The sequence below is a fragment of the Heteronotia binoei genome, chromosome 7, assembly GCF_032191835.1.
Source record: "Heteronotia binoei isolate CCM8104 ecotype False Entrance Well chromosome 7, APGP_CSIRO_Hbin_v1, whole genome shotgun sequence".
NCBI classification, from domain to species: domain Eukaryota; kingdom Metazoa; phylum Chordata; class Lepidosauria; order Squamata; family Gekkonidae; genus Heteronotia; species Heteronotia binoei.
In genome coordinates, this window is record NC_083229.1 from 52803947 (window position 1) to 52827774 (window position 23828).

General features: G+C 41.6%; 1 protein-coding gene across 2 annotated transcripts in view; it reads right to left on the bottom strand.

The window, feature by feature from the left end:
* The window catches only part of HNF4G (hepatocyte nuclear factor 4 gamma), a 46800-nt gene that overhangs the window by 17620 nt on the left and 5352 nt on the right, over nt 1-23828 (bottom strand). For both annotated transcript variants that reach the window (XM_060243622.1, XM_060243623.1), the window contains exons 2-3: nt 20129-20300; nt 11371-11465 (exon numbers count right to left, since the gene is read on the bottom strand). In XM_060243622.1, coding sequence (XP_060099605.1) covers nt 11371-11465; nt 20129-20300 — 267 coding nt within the window. The remainder of the gene's footprint in view (nt 1-11370; nt 11466-20128; nt 20301-23828) is intronic.

Sequence of the window (23828 nt, forward strand, 5' to 3'; positions counted from 1 at the left end):
CCATGTAAATGTTTCAGGTGGAACTTACTTAAAAAAAAAAAATTATTCAGGGCTGGATTAACCATTAGGCAACCAAAACTGTAGTTTTGGGGCCTCTGTTTCCAGATCACGTAGGAAAATTTGCTGAGTGATCTTGGACCAGTCACTGTTTCATAGCCTGACCTTACAGAGTTCTTATAAGGACACAGGGGCAAAGGAAAATCCATGTGTTCCACTCCATCTTGAGAAAGGGAACTCATGGCAGTGGTGCTAGGAATTCATTTGCCCTGACCCCTTCTTTCAAAGGAGGCACAAGGCAGAACCGGTCAGTGCTAGAGAGGCTCCAGCCAATGGGAAAAGTGCAGCAAGTGACTACATAAAGAGCAACACCCCCTCCCAGGCAGGCTTTTGCTGACTGCTGCCAACCCTTGCACCTCTTTGCAGGATACTGCAGGATTAGTTGGTTGCTTTGAAAGGCCAAGCAGAAATTTTGTGGGTTTCTCCGGATCGGCTTTTGGGGGGAACTCCCCCCCCCCCCAGTTTCATGATGTCTTGGAAGTAGGGGGCTTAGTTAACTAGGCCTGGTCTTAGACAGGTTAGGCCACAATCAGTTGGCAGGAATAGGGAGCATTGCTCATAAGAGATAGGGATAAGCAAGGCATTGGGTGTAATGGAGGGTATGTCTGATACAAGTCATACAAGGGTGCTCTGAGAAGCACCTTGGTACTGAGCAGCATTGTTCCAAGCCTGGAAGGATCCTTACATCTGGGGAGAGGAGTAGTACAAATTCAGGTGAGGATAAACAAGGCTGGCAAAAGCACTGTGCAAGTGTGAAACCAGGGGGTACCTGCCCATAAAAGGCAGCCATTGGTAGGCTTTCTAGTGGCAGGCTGTTAAAATAACATTAAAGATTTGCAGAGAGTGGCGCATACACTAAGTAATGTTAACTTGCAGGTGTGTATGGAAACTAAACCCTAGGGATGCATAAAACGTGAATTCCGATGTCTCTACACTAATGCAGAGAGTATGGGAAACAAACAGGAGAAACTGGAAGTCCTAATACAGGAAGGAGACTATGACATAATAGGTCTTACTGAAACTTGGTGGGATGACACTCACAACTGGAATATTAGGATTCAGGGGTACAGTTAAAAGGTACAGGCAAATGAGAAAGGGCGGAGGTGTAGCAGTATATGTGAAGGAGGTATATACTTGTGAGGAAATATGTGAATCTGAGCATGGCAGCTCACTTGAGAGTCTCTGGGTAAAAATAAAAGGAGTAAGAAATAACAGTGATATTATTGTGGGGGATCTGCTATAGACCACCAAGCCAGGCAGAGGACTTGGATACTCCTACAACAGACTGCAAGTTTTCCAAGAGAAGGGATACAGTGATCATGGGAGATTTCAATTACCCGGACATCGGTTGGAAGTTCAGCTCTGATAAAAATGAAGTCAAATAGATTTCTGACTTGTCTTGCTGACAACTTCCTTTTCCAGAAAGTGAAGGAAACAAGGGGATCTGCTATCTTGGATTTGATTCTCACCAACAAGGAATAATTGATTGAAGAAGTGGAAATAGTGGGCACCAGGCCTCAGATTCAGTGGGAGCTCACAGGAGCACAGCTCCTGAACCTTTCTGAGAGTTCCACTCCTCCTTCTGAGAGTTCCACCTCCTTGTCCATTGAATAGTATTGCAGCTGCATAACATTCCCTGGATGAGCTCCACAACCTATTTTTCTACGAAATGACCCCTGGTGGGCACCCTGGGCAGTAGTGACCATGTGATTTTGGAATTTACAGTCATAGGGAAGGGGAAAGCTATATGTAGTCAGACTTATAGGTTGGACTTCAGAAAGGTAAACTTCAATAAACTTAGAACTATGCTAGGTAAAATCCCATGGTCAGAAATACTTAGGAAGAAGGGGGTTCAGGAGAGGTGGGAGTTTCTTAAAAGTGAAATACTGAAAGCTAAATCACAGATGATTCCTACGAGAAGAAAAAATGGAAAAAGCCTAAAGAAGCTGAGTTGGCTCCATAAACAGCTCTCTAAGGACTTGATAAATAAAAAAGACTCCTTTAGGAATTGGAAGGAGGGCTTTATAACCAAGGATGAATATAAACAAATCACCAGTGCTTGTAGAGAAAAAGTTAGGAAAGCTAAAGCTCAGTATGAGCTTAGGCTGGCCAAAGATGCTAAAAACAACAAAAGGGTTCTTTTCTTATGTTCAGAGTAAGAAAAAGAGCAAGGACATGGTAGGCCCATTGCAAGGGCAAGAAAGTGAAATTGTAACAGGTAATGAAGAGAGGGCAGAACTGCTCAGTTCCTACTTTTCCTCAGTCTTTTCTTCTGAGGGAAACGGTGCTCAACATGGCAAAAACAGAACATATAAGGAGGGTATGAAGTTCCAACCTAGGATCAGCATAGGGGTAGTACATAAACACCTAGTTTCTTTAAATAAAATTAAGTCCTCAAGGCAAGATGAATTGCATCTAAGGATTTTAAAAGAGCTTGTGGATGTAATTTCTGAGCCTCTAGCTATTATTTTTGAGAATTCTTGGAGAACAGGAGAGGTGCTGGAAGATTGGAAGGGGATGAATGTTGTCCCCATCTTCAAGAAGGGAAAAAGTCGATCTGGGCAACTACCGACCCGTCATCTTGACATTTATACCTGGAAAAGTTTTAGAACAAATAATCAAACAGTCGGTCCTGGAACATTTAAAAAAAATGGATGTGATTACTAAGCATGGTTTTCTCAAGAACAAGTCATGTCAGACTAACCTGATCTCTTTTTTTGAGAAAGTGACTACCTTGTTGGGTCAGGGGAATGCTGTAGACATTGTTTATCTTGATTCAGTAAGGCTTTTGATAAGGTACCACACTATCCTTGTTGACAATTTGGTAAAATGTGGTTTGGATCCTGTTACCATTAGGTGGATCTGTAACTGGTTGACAGATTGCACCCAAAGAGTACTTGTGAATGATTCCTCATCCTCTTGGAGAGAAGTGACAAGTGGAGTGCCTCAAGGATCTGTCCTGGGACCTGTTTTGTTCAACAACTTTATAAACGATTTGGATGAAGGAATAGAGGGAATGCTTATTAAATTTGCAGATGATACTAAATTGGGAGGGGTTGAAAACATAGAAGAAGACAGAAACAAGATACAGGAAGACCCTGACAGGCTGGAAAACTGGGCTAAAATCAATAAAATGAATTTTAAATGAAAATCAATAAAATGAATTTTAAAGTTTTGCATTTAGGTAGGAAAAATCCAATGCAGGTTATAGGATGGGGGAGACTTGCCTTAGCAGTAGCATGTGCAAAAAGGATCTAGGGGTCTTACGCTGAACATGAGTCAACAGTGTGATGAGGTGGCTAAAAAGGCAAATGCAATTTTGGGCTGTATCAACAGTACCATCTCGTGAAGTGATGGTATCGCTTTACTCTGCTCTGGTAAGATCTCACCTGGAGTATTGTGTTCAGTTTTGGGCACATTTTAAGAAGGATATAGACAAGCTGGAACGGGTCCAGAGGAGAGCGATGAAGATGGTGAGAGGTCTGGAGACCAAGTCCTATGAGGAAAGGTTGAAGGAGCTGGGGATATTTAGCCTGGAGAGGAGGCGGCTGAGAGGTGATATGATCACCATCTTCAAGTACTTGAAGGTCTGTCATGTAGATGATGGTGTGGAATTGTTTTCTGTGGCCCGAGAAGGTAGGATCAGAACCAATGGGTTGAAATTAAATCAAAAGAGTTTCCAGTTCAACATTAGGAAGAACTTCCTGATAGAGCGATTCCTCAGTGGAACTCGAGAGGTGGTGGGCTCTCCTTCCTTGGAGGTTTTTAAACAGAGGCTGGATGGCCATCTAGGATGTCCCCCAAGGTTCCTCAGCATGATCATCCAGCTACATGAAGACCAGCGAGGCCAAGTCAGACACTGCAACGACCTCTCGGAGCCCTTCCCAATAGGCACAAGTGTAAAGCAAGGCTGCGTTCTCGTGCCAACTCTCTTTACGGTCTTTTTTAGCATGATGCTTCAAAGAGCCGCAGTAGATCTAGATGATGATGATGGTGTCTACATCCGCTACCGCACCGATGGCAGCCTGTTCAACCTGAGGCGTCTAAAGGCCCACTCCAAGACAATGGAAAAACTCATCTGAGAGCTACTGTTTGCTGATGATGCTGCACTCGTCTCCCACTCGGTATCAGCTCTGCAGCATATGACGTCCTGCTTTGCAGAGGCTGCCAAGCTATTCGGCCTAGAAGTTAGTCTGAAGAAGACAGAAGTTCTCCACCAGCCTGCACCCCAGGAAGATTATCACCCTCCCTGCATCATTGTGGGTGAATCAGTTCTGAAGACAGTCCAGCAGTTCAGCTACCTGGGGTGCATCATCTCCTCAGATGCCAAGATCGACAAGGAGATTGATAACAGGCTGGAAAAGGCAAACCATGCTTTTGGCCGACTGCACAAAAGGGTGTGGAGCAACAAGCATCTGAAAAAAGGCACAAAGATCAATGTTTACAAAGCGGTTGTGATGACAACCCTCATCTACGGCTCCGAATCGTGGGTTTTATACCGTCATCACCTGCGACTCCTCGAGCGCTTTCATCAGCGCTGCCTTCGCACCATCCTCAACATCCACTGGAGTGCGCTGGGCAGGGCATATTTCTAGGATGGAAAACCACCGCCTTCCCAAGATTGCCCTGTATGGCGAACTCTCCACCGGCCATCGAAATAGAGGGGCACCAAAGAAGAGGTACAAGGACTCCTTGAAGAAATCCCTTGGCACCTGTCGCATCAACCATCACCAGTGGTCTGACCTAGCCTCAGATCGCAAAGCATGGAGGCACACCATCCACCAGGCTGTCTCTTCTTTTGAGAATGCACGCATAGCTGGTCTTGAGGACAAAAGGAGATTGAGGAAGAATCGCACTGCTACAGCACCAACCCTAAATCAGACTTTTCCCTGCAGCCACTGTGGCTGGACCTGCCTGTCCCACATTGGTCTTGTCAGCCACCAGCGAGCCTGCAGCAGACGTGGACTATTGCACCCTTCTTAAATCTTCGTTCGCGAAGCCAAGCCAAGAGAGAGAGGGATGGCCATCTGACAGCAATGAAGATCCTGTGAATTTAGGGGGAGGTGTTTGTGAGTTTCCTGCATTGTGCTGGGGGTTGGATTAGATGACCCTGGAGGTCCCTTCCAACTCTATGATTCTATGATTCTATATTTTAATGAGTAATGTTAATGTCAAAACAAGTTAACATATTTTAATGAGTAATAATATAGATCAGCCATTTAAATAAATGAACTAGTTGAACCCACAGAGTTCTCGTGTGTCTTCACTTATAAGATGCCAGGCAATGTATACGGAATATAATCTATATTATCATATTCATTCTGCCTGATAAATGCCATTCCTGCATTCCAGTGGGTATTAGCTGTGTGTTTGCACAAAAGGCTGGATCCTTTGTGCTCATAGAGGCAAGTTTTCTCTGCCTTTCCTTCCCTCAAGATTTCCCACGGACAAAATGTTGGGGTCCCTCATGGACAAAATGCTCCACAGCACAGAAGACTGCAGTAAGGAGTAAGAATCTGACAGATGGAACAATTTTGCTCCATTTCCAAGTGCATTGTCACTATGAGGATCTCAGATCCCTGGCATCTTTTTTGTGATCATAGGTGCCTGCTGGGGGTGGCGGGGGGACAAAGCAAATAAGAAAATCCACCCTGGACTTGTGGTTCTAAGGATCCAAATTTAACAGGAGAGCTGAGCAAGCTATGAAAGGGCGATCGCTACTTGTTGCATCTACGGACCCTTAGTTCTCTTTGTAGTGTTTCTAAAATGTGTTTCACCACACATGACAAAAGGACAAAAGCCATGTAATGCATGTGCATCATCCAGTGTGAGTTCTCTCAGATCACTTTCAACTTTCTCAAAAATTAACTGCTTTCTGCTTCCAGCCAGTGATAAGGAATATAGTACTGACATTTCTTAGATCAATATTAAACAGAAGAGTTCTGAGGAGACAAAGTATAGAAGAGAAATAGTGCAAGAGAATGGTATAGTGGAACGCAAGAGCAATAAGGTGTGAGTTTTAATAGAAAAATGAAAGAGATAAATAAAGGTATCCATCAGATTTCCTGAACCTATTTTATATCCAAGGTCATATGAAGGAGAGAAAGCACAATTCTGATCAACATATTTCTTTACTTCACACTGAACCTCATAACCTTTTATAAGAGCAGCAGTTGTATTTCCAATGATCCGTTTGTTATTTTTAGGGAAGCAATCTGCATCAGAGAAGTTGAGAGGTAGCTCCAATGCTTCAATAAAAATGTGTTCTGTGTACTGTATAGTGTTCTGCAGTTTATATGAAGAATGAACACACTTTATAGTGAAGGCGCACTAGATTCTTAGCCAAGGACATTCACTGATGGGCCTTTTATTAAGGTCATAATAAGAAATGTCATACAGTGATAAACACTAAGTGATAAATGGTCATGTAGACGTGAATCAAGAATGATGCTCCAGTCTCTTTAACTGGAGAAATGTCTTTTATTCATTCCTTAACCTAGCAGCTACACAACACTGTGTAGTTATACTTTAAATATAAAATTATACCAGAGGGATAAGCACCTAACTGCTTTGATCATCTAGCATAAATGGTGCAGCTGCATCAAAAGCCACATGATCTTTTTTTTTTTTACTTAATATGACAAATTCCTGTGAAAAGTTTACTAAACTTCTAGTCAATGTAAGCTTACGTTCGCAATAAAACTTTGTTGGTCTTAAAGGTGCTACTGGACTCCATTCTATTGCTTCATACCAATACCTGGATCTATCTGAACTTCTAGTCAGTTTTGGGAATTTTTAATATGTGAAGAGTCTATTCTGAAAATATGATGAAATGACATTCTTTAGCTTGGAGAGTTGACAGAATGTGAAACATGAAGAATATGAGGCCAGAATGGAGGTGCTCTGGGTCTAGCCTTGCATTCACTGGCAGCTCACCACCGCCCCCCCCACCCCCAAAAAAATCTATTACGAATGGCTTCCAGTTCACTGCTAGCTTAAAAAAAAAATTGGATGATGTTTCAAACCCAGCATGAATTAGAGTGGGTGATGAAAGCTGTCAGGCCAGGGAGAGGAGAGAAAATGTATATGCAAGGCTGCCATGTGTATACAAGATGCTTTATAAACATAAAGGGGATTGCTGGATCAGGGTCATAGCTCTGTTAACAAAACATTAAGGTTAGCACAATGAATAAGGTTTTTGGGGTGTTAAGATTCAAATTCAAATTTGATAGTTTTATGACAGCTGAAGAAATCACTAAGTGGGAAGAGCCCTTTCAGTTGCTGCTGGCACCACCATACAGATTGGGAGATTGTGATGACTCTACATAGCCACATAGTGAAGTAGCAAGCTGTTCCTTCCAAGCTGGGTGGGCACTGATTCTGAAGCAGCAATGCATTTGACATCTGCATTACAAAAAGGAGATGAGAAAGATATTGTCTCCCCTCATCTAAGTTGGGTAGAGACAGAATCAATGTTTCTGAGGTCACCACTGCAAAAGGAAGAGGAGAAAGACTTTGTTTCACTCCTTAGCTCTGCAGCCCAAGCTGACAGCTTGAGATGGCAACAAGAGAAAGGAAATTAGCTGGGATTCTGATCACACCCCCTAAATTTGCTGTATCTAAGCAAGTCTCCAGTCAGCAAAGTTAACAGGAAAGGAAAACAGAAGAACCTGATCCAGTTGAATCGCTGGAAGTTGGCTCCTGATTCCCCCTCCACTCAAAAAAACCTTTGCTGGGTACAGAGGAGGTGATCAAAAGCTAATTCCAAATCAGCTGGCAATAGCATTTTGATGGCTACAAGTAGTCTGTTCTTTCAACTTGATGTGAACAGGTTGGGTACAGCCAACAGTCCGTTAATTGTGGCTGTCCAATCACCACTTGTGGAAGAGAATAAAAATGGCAGGTGTCTGGGCATCCTTAATTATTTCAGAGCATGATTATATTATACCCCTTTCTCCCATTCTGAGATAGGATGTGGCTCATGTCAAGGAGAAGTTTACAAGTGCCTGAATCATACAGCTATAACCTCATCCTGGTTTATGCTAGACCAAATAGTTAAAATATTAGGAAGATCCAAAGGAAGTGTCAATGTTCTAATCCACTTACCTAAACTAATTAACACATCTCCTGTACTAGGAATCTTGGTGGCAAATTAGCATATAGGATGGGACTGTGACAAGTTTGGTGGATCCAGACAGACTCTGAAGGACATTTTAAGTCCATGATGGCTAATGCATAAAAATGGATCTTCAAATAAATATTTTATAACTAAGGGCCTTTTCACACTTACCAGTGGAAACCAGAAGGGAGTCGGTATTGTGCTGCCTTGCAGTAATCCGAGACAGGGATGGGAGTTTTGAGACGCATGGTATTTTTCCCGATAGGGTTCCATGATTGAATCAAGCCATTTCACATTGTTCCGCTTTTATCTCGCTTCCACCAGCACCAGCCGTTTTCGCCTACGTGATCTCCAGCTTTTTTTTTTTTTTGAACGTCGCTGGGATCGCTATAGCGCGATAGCGAAAACGCTATAGCGACGTCTCACAACAGCACCACCTTAGGGATGCCTGGGCTCCATTGAGATGCTAGAGATCGCCGCTGCTGAAACTTGGTAACAGGTGCCCCATTGGATACACAGTTCAAGCAGGAGATCAGGGCAGCAGGCATTGGTCTGTCACCTGTTGCTATCACTTCCATGCCCACACAGGAGTCAGGAGAATGAGATTGGTTTGTAGGTGACTCTGAAGCACATTTTTTTTTGCGGGGGGGCTGTTGCCACCTGGAGAGGGGTTGCCCATAGGGCAGCAGGTTTCAGCAGGAGAACAGACCAATAGTGATTGGTAAGACAGATGGTTTGTGTGGAAGGTTATTGTTCTATTAGTTCTATTGTTGTAATAGTCATGGTTTCCATCACAACAATATTGAGACTTTTTGGATTTCATCATCTCCCCATACTGCTAGGAGTTCCAGAATCTCCTGCTCACTCCAAACTACACCTCTTGACTCACTCATCCTCCTCACAATTCCTGACAACCACTCACCAACCTAATAAACCAGACAATCCGCTCACCAACTACAACCCACAGAAATATGTGGCTTCCCCCCTGACATTTATAGCTGCTGCAGCTTGGCATAAGTCACTTTCCAGCCAATAGCCTGTAGGCATGGATGGGTGCACATCAGGCTAGGTTAGCAACATCTATCTCACCAATCACTGTTGGTCTGTTCTCCCGCTGAAACCTGCTGGCCTATGGGCAACCCATCTCCAGGTGGCAACAGCCTCCCCCCCCCAAAAAAAAATGTGCCTCATAGAAACCTACAAACCAATCACATTCCCCTGACTCCCGTGTTGGCATGCAAGTGATAGCAACAGGTGACAGACCAACGCCTGGTGCCCTGATCTCCCGCTTGAACTGTGTATCCAATGGGCCACCTGTTACCAAGTTTCAGCAGTGGCGATCTCTGGCATCTCAATGGAGCCCAGGCATCCCTATGGGGGCACTGTTGTGAGACGTCGCTATAGCGATCCCAGCAACGTTAAAAAAAAAAAAGCCGGAGATGGCACGCCGGCGGGCAGAAAAGGGCGCAAAAACTGCTCCCGGATTAGATACTGGACATTTCACACAGTGCTTCATACCGATTTCAACCCAGAAGAAGGGGTTGAAAACTGGAAGAAGCTGCTCTTTGTTAGTAATGACTCAGGCATGCCTCACTACCCGGACAGCCGCGGGACTGTGTGAAAAGGTGAGAGTCTTCCGGTAGCAGTCAGTTACTGAGTCGGGTCTGTCTGAAATGCCAGCAGAAACCCATTACTGTTCAGTAACTGACCAGCTTCCATACCAGAATACGTAGGCTGTGTGAAAAAGCTCATACTGTTTGCCATACAAAGCAAAGGCTCATTTGAGGAAGTAAACATGAAGCAGTTCCTCACTCATTCCCCCACACAGAGAACAAACAGAACAGATGTAATTGAGTATTGATAGTCCAAAGTTCAGCTGATGATGTTTCTACTTATAGTTATTCAAATCTACCTTGAGAATCTTCTTCCCTAGTCTACTACTAGGTTGGGCATTACTACCATATTTATCTGTGACAATCAGGTAACAGGGAACATTTCAACTGGGAAGATGGGGTATTTGTGTTTTTTTTTAAAGCCATTTTAATTTATGCAAAAAAAATCACTGAATCAAACACATACCAGGGACTATATGTTTCTCTTTTATTCAAAGAACACTGGATTTCCTTATGATTAAACTCCATTTAATGATATCACAAATAGTACCCTTTTGTGTGTGCGTGTTTCATAATGTTTAATGATAACCACTGAGAGCCAAACCTACACATGAACAGAGCAGTTTTAATTTATTTACACAGACACAAACTGGTTACACCAATGACTCTTTGCATCCTGACAAGTCAACTGAAAAAGCCATGAGAGACTGACTCATCCAAGGCTACTTGGACATTGTATACTAACACTAACATTTGGATCTTGCTAGTTCAATTTTACTAATATTGCTGATTGCCTTGAAGACAGTTACTCATTCTTACTCAATTTACTTTCTACTTTTACATTTTTATTCAATTTTAAATAATACTAGCAGAAGACATCATTTTTAAATTTAAAAAATCATCCTTATCTCAAATCTTAGCATTAATCAAACATAAATTACACAGCAATGACATTAGAGACATATTTCTATTGTGGCAAAAAGTCGCTTTTTTCATAGGCATGACAGAAAGACAGACAGATATGGCTTTTTTTGTAGGAAAAGCTCAGCAGGAACTCATTTGCATATTAGGCCATACCCTCTACCATCAGGAGGTTACTTTCTGCATATTGACACAGAACAGTACAGTGCCATCAGCTGCATTTCATGGATGTGTATTCTCACACAGCCCAGAGACAGTTCTTGTCCCCCCCACCAAATCATGGCCAGAAAGAGAGAGCCACATGCAGTAGAGTGGGCAATGGCAGACCCAGCTTCTCCCGGGAGGGAGCACTTGTGGGCAGCTCCACATTTCTCACTCTCTTCGCAAGCCCATTGGAGGCTGGAGGTGGTGGAAAGGACAGAGTGCACAGTCTGTCAGTGTGTGGCTGCCTAGCACCTTCCCTCTGCCGCAGACCTTTTTTTGAGCCGGAGCCCTGGCCAAGCCAGCCGGAACAGCATTCCTGTGTGTTCCTGCTCAAAAAAAGTCACACACACATTCACACTCATACATACACACATTAGTTATTTGCTTGTAGATTTTATTTCCTACTAATTGATATAAACTGTTTTTCTCTGAAAGGGAGGTTTTAAAAAATGTTACCTTCCTTCTTCATCCCAGCACGGAAACACTTTTTTAAACGACAGTATCTGCATTGATTTCTCTTGTCCTTATCAACAATACATTGCCGGCTAAATCTGTCGGACAGAATCGAGGGTAAATATATTAGAGCACAAAAATACAGAGAGATCCTGATTAGCACAACTGAAACAATTAATGGGCACTGTCAAAACAATGTCTTCAGCTATCACCCTTCGCTGGTACTTCTTTAATCAGTCCTGAAACATTTTTCTTTGCCATTCTTCTAAAAGGAATAATTCCTTGTGATGGGCAAGTAAAATCCCATTAGGTTATTCATCATTTTGCAAAAGCAGAGCATATAAATTGTGCTTCTGATTTAATGAATGTTTAGGATGACTCGTTTATAGATTCATCCTATCCTGCCTGATCAGAATTTTTTAAAAAAACATGAAAAGAACCTTGCTGGATCTGAATAAATGCCTGACTATTTTACTGCTCATTTACTACATTAGTCAAGCAGATGTTATTAGGATGCATAAAGGTCATCATGAATACAACAATCCTTTCCTAGGGCCCAACTACACATGACAGTGGCTATGGGTCCATTCTATGACTGCTGACACATTTTAGAAGCAGATGTAGTTCTTTCAAAACTGCTGTGAGGCCCCAATCTGACCAGGTGCTCTTTCTGCACCTGAAAGGCACAGGAGGGGGGGTGCTGGACAAGAGCTCCTGCGGCCACAACACCACACACCCTATCCAGTTTGAGGCTTCATGGCAATCTTTAAAAACCACAGAGGCTTCTAAAATGGTGTTGGTGGCCATGGAATGGATGCACAGCTACTGTGACTTATAATTCAGCCTCTAGTTTTGGCCCCAGATCTGCCTAACATCAACAAGGCTGTCATAGCATGTATTCTCTAACCAGGGCTTTTTTATTTGTTTGTTTTTTTAAAAAGGTATCAGGACTCATTGCACAGGTTGCACCAGTTTCCATCCATTCCCTCTGCGAATCCCCTTGAAGCTGTTCCTGTGGGTTTCTCTTTCCCTGGTTGAATGGGTATGTCAGCACAGGACTTGGAACAGTCCTGAAAAAAGCTGCCTATACTCAGTACCAGTGAGTGCCATTACAGAAAAGGCATTGTGTTTCCAACCACACCTTGAGATTTTGTAGCAGTTGATTTATTTATTATATGTAGACTGAGTCCTAAAATTCTTTGGGGCTTTCCACAGTTTATAAAAACAATAAAAATCATTACAACAATGCACAAGTTAGATACATCTAGGGTTGCCAGGTCTGACACAGGAAATATTTGATGACTTTGGGAGTGGAACCAGGAGCAAGGTTGTGACAAGCATGATTGAATTCTGAAGAGAGTTCTGTCCATCACTTTTAAATCCCTTCCTTCAATTGGAAATAATTGAGAATGGGGGGCACCTGTTTTGGGAGCTCATAAAACTGAATCCTCTTTTTGAAAATTGGAGGAGAGGGTTTGAGGAGAGCCACCAGATGCTATGCCGAAAATTTGGTGCCTCTACCTTAAAAAAAAACAGCCCCCAGAATCCCAGATACCCACAAATCAATTCTCAATTATACCCTATGGGGACTGGTCTCCATAGGGTATAATAAAGTGCTCAATAGATATCCCTGCCCCACTTTCTGATAACCCTGAAGGGGGGAGAGTCTCCAAACCAGTGGATCCCTTGTCCCCAACTGGGGATTGGCAACCCTAGATATGTCTTTTGAGAATATTGGGGGTTACTATATTAAGCCACTTATTATGGATCAGGTACCTCCCTATACTTCGCAATCTCTGTTTTATTTGCTTTGACTTAATGATCTAAGATTACATTGGCAGTAGCAAAATTTGTCTTAGTCCTTTTATCCCTTCAGTCCAAAAAATGAAGACACAAAATTTCTCTGCTGCTCAAGATTTGTAAATCAATGAGCTTCTAAGGGAATAAAAGAAAAGGAAATTATATATGCCTAATTTTAAAATAGCAGTTTTGCAAACAGTTAAAGTACTTATTATTTATGTGTTTCATGAAGAAGTATTGTCCTTGCATAATCTTATAAACTCCTATAATTTCTCCATTATGCTGGTGGAAGGACAGAAGTGAGACCCTCACATCAGGAAAATTCTATATCCTGAAGCACAGATGCACCAGTGAATGCCTTGCAATCTTGTACAAGGTTTGTCACACTGGGGTGTTCAGTCTATGGTTCTGACCAAATGTGACTCAGCAGGAACACAGATATGGCTGTTTAAGAAGAAAATGAAATCTTTAAGCTAAGGTATATTGGGCAGGAACTGGAATGCTAGGACAACCAGCGTGTGAAGGGAACAACAGACAAAGGTTCTGCAGGACTAAAGAGTTTCTCAGAGATGCTTTACAGAAAGGGTGAACTGTTGTCAGCAAGGCTTTTTTTGAGCAGGAATGCACAGGAACACAGTTCTGGCTGACTTGGCATCAGGGGGCATGACATAATATGCAAATGAGCTCCTGCTGGAATTTTTCTACAAAAGAAGCCTTGTGTGAAACAATGGTGAAGTCAGGGGGTGTGGTCTAATATGCAAATGCGTTCCTGCTGGGCTTGTTCTACAAAAAAGCCCTGGTTGCCAGTAATCCATTCTCAGAAATCCAAATGCAAACCATATACAGATTTATGCCAGTGCAGTAAAACAATCATGCAGGCTTGAACATATGAAGCTGTCTTATACTGAATCAGACCCTTGGTCCATCAAAGTCAGTATTGTCTTCTCAGACTGGCAGCGGCTCTCCAGGGTCTCAAGCTGAGGTTTTTCACACCTATTTGCCTGAACCCTCTTTTGGAGATGCCAGGGATTGAACCTGGGACCTTCTGCTTACCAAGCAGATGCTCTGCCACTGAGCCACCATCCCTCCTAAATTAATATATTTACTACATGTTGTGGGATCTTGCGTGTGCTACTTCCTAATAAAGGACTCACATCAACGTGCCTGGGCTGAAGAAGCGTTATGGATTATTAATCGACTTGTCACTTGTCAACAAATGATGGAAACTACCTGTTCACTCTGGTCATCATCAGAGGTCCTGCTTTGGTTGCCTCCACCATCTGAGGCTAGAAAAGTGGCAACTCAAGAAACAGCCTTCTCAGTTGTAGTAGCATAACTTTGGAACTCCTTCCACAGGAAGATTCATCTGTCTCCCTCTATCGGTGCCTTCCACCAGTGTGTGGAGAGGATACCTTTGTTATTTTGTTTGGTACACACACCCAAAAACCATTATTAGCTCTCATCCCTGATTCTGGCATTGTTTGTTTTTATTGAACTGATTTATTATTTTAAATGCTGTTTTTAACTGTTCAAATGTTTTTATATGCATCACCTTGGTAACTGTCTTATGTTGGCTGTTTGATCTCTTACTGTGAAATGTGGCATAGTTTAGCTCTTCACTTGAAAAAAGGTTGCTGACCCCTAAGCCTTGACCACAGCCGCCTCCTAATGACAGCTGTTGATCTGGCTCATAAAGAGTAAGAAACAATAACACAGATATTCCAAATATCGAAGGGACTGGAGGTAAGTGTAGCCATAGCCAGAACAGGACCAGGATGGCTCTTCTCAGCTTACCAAGGTCAAATCATCACTTAAGTTGTTGTGATGCAGCATCCTGAGCCACTGAGTTTAGCAGATTGATAGGAGACTGGGCTATTAAATTGCTTGAGATTAAAAACCTACCACAGGCATCATGTCTGAAACTGAGTGCACAGCGATTCACACTATAGTTGCAGTGATTTCAATATTAACAGATAGACAGAGATAAATCTGGGGCAGAAAGTCTCAAGATAACAGAAGATCTTGAAAGCGAGACCTAAGTCAAGTGATAGTAATAGCAGGAGAGGGTACCTTTTAACCTTGGCAGCAGTCCTAGGCAACCTTCTTGAAAAATGAGAACGAGATAAAAGAAAGTGCCAGAGGGCACCTTGTAGCAACAGACTGAGTAATACTTTGGGAGGGAAAAAAAATAACAGCGATATGGGGACTAAGAATAAAACAGGGGACAGTAAGGCAATGAGGAGCCTCAAAGTGGATGTTGCTAGCAGAGCAACAGCCAAAGATCAAAATCTACATTGGCTGTCATTTGCAAAAGAAATAGTTTGGCCCAGAATTATAAATGACTGCTGAAAAAAGCAGCTCAGTGTCTAATGCACCAACTACTGTTCAGTGAAGAACTTTTGCTGCATTATACAGTGGACTGCTGAAAAGATAAAGGTATGTGATATGAGACATGAGTAAAGGGACCATTTCCTTCATGATGGAAGTTCCTGGGTGGGATTCTCTGAATCACATGTCTAAATGCTAAACTTCAGGTGATACAAAAGATCTGTAATCTTGTAGGTGGGTGTGCGTGCGTGTGTATATCAAAAACATCTCACTAGCACACCTAGGAGGCTGCTATGAGGTGCTTTGATCAAGAGGTATTGCAAGAAGAGCATTTAATTGTTTCCTCCTGTGTCTTTTCCACAGTTTATATAGCCCTTTAAAGGACTAAAGTACACACATTAAAGTACACATTTAGTGAGAACTCAGAAGCTGCAGGGAACTTTTTAAAAAGTGTTGCAAGGTGCTGATTCAGCTCAGCATCATGATGTGGGGTGAGGAGGGACTTCTGCCTCCCCACATGCCATTTTCCTAGGATGAACCTATCACAGGTGTGGTTATTTGACCCATTTTGGAGCTGCACACAGATGCTGCTGTTAGCTCCATGGGGAGGAAGAGCATCATATCTGCCTTTTTCTTCTCACAGAGCCGAATGCAGCTTCTTTCATGTAAGGGAAAGTTAAACTTCCTCCTCTGTGACACATCTCTAATTTTCAAAGAAATGGGGAGCTGTTTTTTTTTTTTAAGCTAGAGAAATTCTAATCATGAAACTCTGGTATCATGAGCACCCTTGTCTTTAAGCAGCGACTGCTTTCACTCAAGACACATCACTTATCAAACGGCATCTGAAGCAAGGTGGCAAACTGAGGCAGCCCTATAATGAAAATTAGGCAGTTACATAATTTTTCTTCTCCAGAACCAAAGCTGTGAGTTTGTAACAAAAGTTGACCATACACCATGGCAATGGGTTAGCTAGCCACACGTGACATCATCAAAACATCATCAATGCATTGCAGCTGTTTTTACAGTATTTCCATTAAAATGGACAAAGGATGAACACATAAAAGGATAGATTTACACAGGGTTTTTAGGAAAAAACTCAGAACAACTGATCCTCTCTTCATCTCAATATAACCGATCCTCTCTTCATCTCATGTAACTTGCAAAGCTGGGAGAAAACTTGGCTTGCTCATTATTTCATATCCATCTTTATCCTGCATTAAATTATGAAAATCATTATATCATTATGAAGTAGGGAGGGATAGAAGGATTAAGATCAAAAAGTAAATGGATGGCTAATACCTATTACAAAAATTAAAAAAACAGGACATCCAAAGGCAGGATAATGGTTTCTGTAGAGTACTCTAGGTAAACCCCAGCCTATACAGAAAAATATGGTTTTGTAAATAAACTTTTAAAAGTGGCTTGATGAGGACTGAGCTTGCAGCAGAAGCACAGAACAGTGTGAATAGTTCAGAGTCAGTTAAGAGGATGCAAGGTTAAAGGAAATAAGAGTAAATGGCTTGTTCAAGCTGCTAAGAGTTTATAGAAAGAAAGATTTCAGAGTGTATAGAAAGAAAGATTTGTTTACACTGCCCTTTCCAATATTACTCAGATCATACAGCAAACTTGACTTAGGGCAGTGAAACCAGAACTCCCAAATTTGTACAGAACTATTAATTTGTACATTAAATTAGATGTCTTGCGTATGAGGAAAAAAAGGAAGGAAGGAAGGAAGGAAGGAAGGGAGGGAGGGAGGGAGGGAGGGAGGGAGGGAGGGAGGAAGGAAGGAAGGAAGGAAGGAAGGAAGGAAGGAAGGAAGGAAGGAAGGAAGGAAGGAAGGAAGGAAGGAAGGAAGGAAGGAAGGAAGGAAGGGAGGGAGGGAGGGAGGGAGGGAGGAGGGGAAGGAGGGCTTAAAGTCAGATTTAAAAACCATGAAAGCAGAACAAGCTTAGCCCCTAAGATGTTATAGTTTTGGGGAGGTTATAGTATCTGCCCTTTCTACTCTCCCATGCAGCATATAGGGCATACCTCTCTCTCCTCACTATACTACTTAGAGTCCAGGCATACTTTAGAAAGTCCTCATGTTTGTTGAGGAACGATGCATCACATATGCTGTGGGTTTGGGGTGCCTTACAGACACAGACTCTATTCTAATTTATGGAAAGCAGGTAGGGTTGCCAATCCCCAGGTGGGGGCAGGGGATCCCCCGGTTTGGAGGCCCTCCCCCCGCTTCAGGGTCATCAGAAAGCGGGGGGAGGGGAGGGAAATGTCTGCTGGGAACTGTTATTCCTTATGGAGATTTATTCCCATAGAAAATCATGGAGAATTGATCCGCGGGTATCTGGGGCTCTGGGGGGGGGGGCTGTTTTGGGGGGTAGAGGCACCAAATTTTCAGCATAGCATCTAGTGCCTCTCCCCAAAATACCCGCCAAGTTTCAAAAAGATTGGACCAGGGGGTCCAATTTTATGAGCCCCAAAAGAAGGTGCCCCTATCTTTCATTATTTCCTATGGAAGGAAGGAATTGAAAAGGTGTGCCATCCCTTTAAATGTATGGCCAGAACTCCCTTTGGAGTTCAATTATGCTTGTCACAGCCTTGATCTTTGCTCCACTCCTAATGTCTCCTGGCTCCACCCCCAAAGTCTCCTGGCTCCACCCCCAAAGTCCCCAGATATTTTTTGAGTTGGACTTGGCAACCCTAAAAGCAGGCTTTAGCCTTTCCTCTCTGCTGTTTTCACATCCCCAGTCCCAGGAGAGCTGCCATTTGTTCCACTGAGAAACTTAGGTGCAGCCATGTTAGTAACTTAATGTTTACAAAGGTGCCAATTAGGAATGTGTGTTCATATACCCAAACTGAATATATATCAAAAAAATACCCTGATTTTTAAAATATATACATTCAGATTTTCAGATGGCATCTGGAATTTTCTGGGATACCAGTAAATGGGTCCCCAAAATCCTGGAAATATTTGGGATTCACAAGGAGTGGAGCCAGCATTTGGGCTTCTCAGAAGCCCTCCAGAAAGATTTAGGAATAATGGAGTAAAAAAATATCAGGATCCTAAAACAAACAAACAAATGAAAAACAGATCCAAATACCAAACCAGTTTTGGAAACCAGGAATACCAATATATGCCAGCTCCCTAATATCCAGGCTCTGAAAAATACTGTTTGGGGAGGGAGGCTTGACCTGTACATCTGTTGTGCCAGTGATGGCTCTGTGGAGCTGTCTGAGGATTCAAAAAGCCCTGACTGTTGTAGCTGCAAACAGAAACAAGTTGATGTGTGTGTATGAGGCACAAAACTGTTGCACATGTGATGTACGTGTGATGCAAAGTTCTTGTGCTGATCCCCAACAAACCAAGAGCTTTGCAACATGTAGCTGGACCCTTAGTTTTGAGGCTGATAATCAGCTTCCTGCTCACCTACTTGTACCTCAGCAGTTGGCAATAGGGATGTGAATCTTAAAACTACCAAACTGAAATATACACAAACATCACTGTTTCAGGTTGTTACCAGGGTTTCCAAAATGGCTAGCACAAATCTGGGAATTAGGCATTATAAAAAAGATCCAGAAAAAAACATTTTTGTGTGTGTTTGGGCACTTATCAGCAGGCATCTTATTTTTGATTCTCCTGGTTTCCCAGGCAATGGCAATGGCAATGGCAATCTGTGCTTCCAGCCAATCACCATTGAAGACAAGCCCTGTAAAAAGAATTTTTAAGGTGAGCACCCATCAGAAACTCCTTCAACAGTAGTGGTAAATAATTAAGATACCCCTATCATGAACACCCAGCATGAAGATATGTGTCTCAGCAACTGTATAACTGATTCATCACATGCAGTCATATACACATATATATGTTCTATTTGTTTTGTTTTTTAAAAAATTCTTACTATTTTCAAAATTTCAGAGATGGGTAAGGGGGCCATTTTCTGCAAATGAAGCCTTCCATTCTTTGTGAAAGGAAGCCGTGAACTATATAAAATGACTGGAAATGCAGAGTTTTCAGTGGAAATCTTGAAAAAAAAGTGTCAGTCACTGTAAGAGTACATAAAGAAACCAGATCCAGAAGGAATTAAAAAAACAACAGCAGCAAACAGCATTATCCTGCCAAGCTGGTGCCATTTTTCTCCACAGGAAACAGAAATGCACCTAGTAAAACTGAACATATTTGTCCATTCAATTGAAATTTAGGGGGTCCTTAGATTAAAGCGAGGACTATGTACTGCACAGATTTGGTGCCTTTAAAAATAGTTGTGCTATACTCTCAAATTGGTTTGCCAATTGAAAACAATGGTCTTGAAATTCCAGATCCTCAAACCCCCCGCCCCCCCCCCCCCAAAAAAAGGGTTTTGTACCTGAAAATCAGCAATAAATGGTAAAGCTTCCCTACCAAACCCTAGATACAAAATTATAACAATGTTTTTCTTGCAGCGCAACACCCATCAGGGCTATTGGACAATTGTACTGTAATACTAGATTTCTGAGGCTGAACAGGAAGCTACTAACTTTTCCCTGGGCTTAGTAGTCTTGGAGACATCCACACTCTCCTCCTTCCCACAATTCCTTATTGCTCTCTGAGAATCTAATAACTAAATATTATATTCCCTAAATCTGATGTGCCTCATACCTGCAGGTGTAAACATGATTCTTGCGTATGCTGCGTCGGAAGAAACCCTTGCACCCATCACAACTGGAAGCACCATAATGCTTGCCCGTCGCTCTGTCTCCACATATTGCACAAAGGCCACCAACTCCATTGTCTGCAGTGTTCATATTGAGCGCTTCCGTTGAGCAACTATCTGATGAGTAAGAACAAGGCACATAATTACTAGTAAAGCCGGGGGCCAGAATGCAACACTGTGGCTAAACTACAGTGTCTCAAAGATTTTACGAGCCTTCTCTTTTAATTAGCACTTGCCATTAAAGACTGCAGGAACATAGCATGCCTAATTACCTCCAATTGTTATTCTAATGAGTGCTTTCAAACCTACCCTGCCCAGTTGTCAGGATTTATGATGCTCATAACAATTTTTTTTTAAACTGAAACTCAGTCTTGGAACAGGAGTTCCAGTGCTGACATGATAGTCTAGTTCGACTTATCACTGCATAGCTTACCAGTTTGTTTAAAATATTTATATCCTGCCATTTCAAAATTCCCAATATGTCTTCCAACATATAAGCATACAGAATTTAAAAAAGGATAAATGGACACAAATCTGACATCAGGAATTACCGAACTGAGAAACCTGTGGGGGAACATTTTAACCTTCCAAAGCATTCAATGTGTGACCTCAAAGCAGCTGTTTTACTGCAAAGGAACTTCAAGAACAGAATGGAGAGAGAAACTGCTGAATTACAAATTATTATGAAACTTGGAACAAACACCTCCCCAGGACTAAACAGGGATATTGGGGGGGGGGGTTTATCTCATTACAGATGCTAAACCCACTCTCACTGAGTATAGTTATATATCCACAGTATTCTAATGTTTCTCTTTTAGAATTGTGTATCAGAATAATTTTTTTGTATTGACATACTCAAAACAGGGATATTGGCTGTTTATCTCATTACATATACTTTACTCATTTTCACTATATTTTATTGTACTCTTTTTTTCTATGGCAAACTAGAATGACGTTTACATGTTAAAAAGTAAATTAGGTGGACTAGAACATCACTATCCAATGTATTTCTCTTTTAGCTGTATTGACACACTCAAACAGGGATATTGATTGCTTATCCTATTACATACATTGAACCCACCTCCCACTAATTTTTAATGTATTTTTCTCCTATGTTGCATGTTTAAAGGTGAGTTAGTTGGATGGGAAAACATAATTATTCCTTCCTTTTGGCCCACGTTCATAGCAATAGAGTCACTGCCAGACACTCTCACATTTTGACATACTGCTGTTTTGTTGCTTTCGCATGCTCATGCTAATCAGATCAAAGGTTTGCTCAATTTGTTAATTTTACTATTCTGTCATTGAATCTTATATTTGTACCATTTTACCAGATAATTTTGCTTCACTGTCTTTGGTTCTTAAATCTGTACCATTTCGCATTCTGAGCCACTGCCTACCAGCTATGTATGGCTCTTCTCACTGTGCCAGATTGCTCGTCTGATGAAGTGTGCTTAGAGAGCACACGAAAGCTTACGTTCTGAATAAAACTGTTGGTCTTAAAGGTGCAATTGACTCCTATTTTGTTCTAGTTAAAACAGCAACTGAGAAATTCAACAGCTGGTCAATGGAGGGATTTACCTGTAGAGTGAGAAAGGCCCAGGGCACATTGTCAGTATCACACAGGAACTGATGTCATCACACCTGCAATTTCTGGGTAATACTGTGGTATCTGGGCAAAAATTCTGTAGCAGATGCCAGTTTTACCATAGTTTTTGCCCAAATACTGTTAGGCACTTGTACAATGATGTCACTTCCTGTGTGATGTCAATGAATTTCTCTGAATTGTGCCTGAAAACAAATAGTTAACAAGTGAACTTGATGAAGCACCAGTGTTATATGATCATACTGGTGTAAATCAGTAATCCTGTAGCAGAAGTCTTTACTAGCTAAGTTTTGGAACACTTCTCACGGGAAGCCTCACATATAATGATCCATTCACTCCTCTTGTCTTAGAAGATATAACTCTACATAGGATTTCATTGCAAATGTCTTTATTTTAAAATGGGTTAAAACAATAACTGTCCATACATGTGTTTTCTCCATTGTGGGTCCCACCTTATGGATGGTCTTCCTGAGTTGATCAAGAAGGCTCTCACTCTCCTGGATTTCCACAAACTATTGAAAACTATATTACGGTATTCAATAGGGCTTTTCTGCACAGGTAATAGAGTTGCATTGTACAAAATGATTTATATAGAGATTGCTGTGTGTCAGGAGTGTCAAATTTCTGCCACGCAGTAGCCGCTTAGTGTGTCATGTTATTAAATAAGTTATGCTTCAGTTCTTTCTAGTGGGCTTCTCCTAATGCATTGTTTCTTTGAATATACCATTTTGTTGATTGTACTGACTCACTGTGTATAATCTGAAATGAGATCCAGGTCACTTTCACACATACTAAATAATGCAGCTTCAATTCACTTCAGTGACCGTTTGCAAGTGGATTTTGTCATTCCATATAGACAAATCCAGTTGCAAAATGCACTGAAAGTGAATTGAAAGTACATTTTTAGTGTGTGTGAAAGTGCCACCAGTAAAAAGTAAGGCAGACTATAAATAATATAAATAACTAAAATAAGTAATGGAGACATTGTCATAAAACAACCTTTACTAATGAAGCTGGTCAGATATCTAGGCATTCATTCTTAAAATAGCTTAACAACATCCAGCAAATACTGTTTTTTTTTAAAAAAACCCTTATAAATCAGGGGTTTCAGTCCACACATCTTTACACATACCAAGGCTCTACCTGCTAAAAAAGGGTCTGCCAACAGTTGCCATGTACATCTGAATTATGTTTCCTCAGGGATTTTTGGTAGAAAAAGTCCAGAAGGAACTCATTTGCATATTAGGCCACACCGCCTAATGCCAAGCCAGCTGGAACTGCGTTCCTGATATTTTTTTTAAAAAGCCCTGTGTTTTCTCAAGCAACCAATTGGCCTTGCCTCAGCTGACAAAATGTACTCTTTGTTTGGTGGGTGTTTGCACTCAGAATCCAGCAAAAGAGATCCATGTTAACAGTTGGGTTTGCAGGCTACTGCATGGCAGAACTTTGTAACATCTGGTCAGAAGATTTGCAATATGTATACATTGAAAAGATTCAAGGCTGATTACAGAGTATAAAACAGTGCAATCAAATAACATAAGGCAACCAATAAACAATGCTATAGGAGTAGGATTACAGAATTAGAGAATAGTGAAAATGACAAACTATCTAAGGCAAAGTATACTATATACAGAACATGGATTGCAACGTGAAGACAATGCAGTAAAAGCTGCAATAATCATTGCAGTGGACAACAATCCTATGCCATTACAAAACTATCCCCAAGGGACTGATCTTTAAACATGATTTTACCATTAAATGTTGAAAGAATATTGCTATACTGTGTAATTACTAAAAGTCCTAGCTCTGAGATATTCCAAAAATGTTTTGCTTTTTATTTAAACTTTCAGATTAGATAGAACCCAGAAAACTGCACACAGTTTTGGCCATAGAGAAGGGTTTTCCTGTCTACCCTGTGTTCCAGCCATTCTTTGCAATGCATTTTTTCTGCCTTCTGCCTTCCTCCTTCTCAAACAAGGTAATCTGTTTATATAGAAGTTAAATACAACTTGCTTCACATCTGAGTCACTAGACTAGAT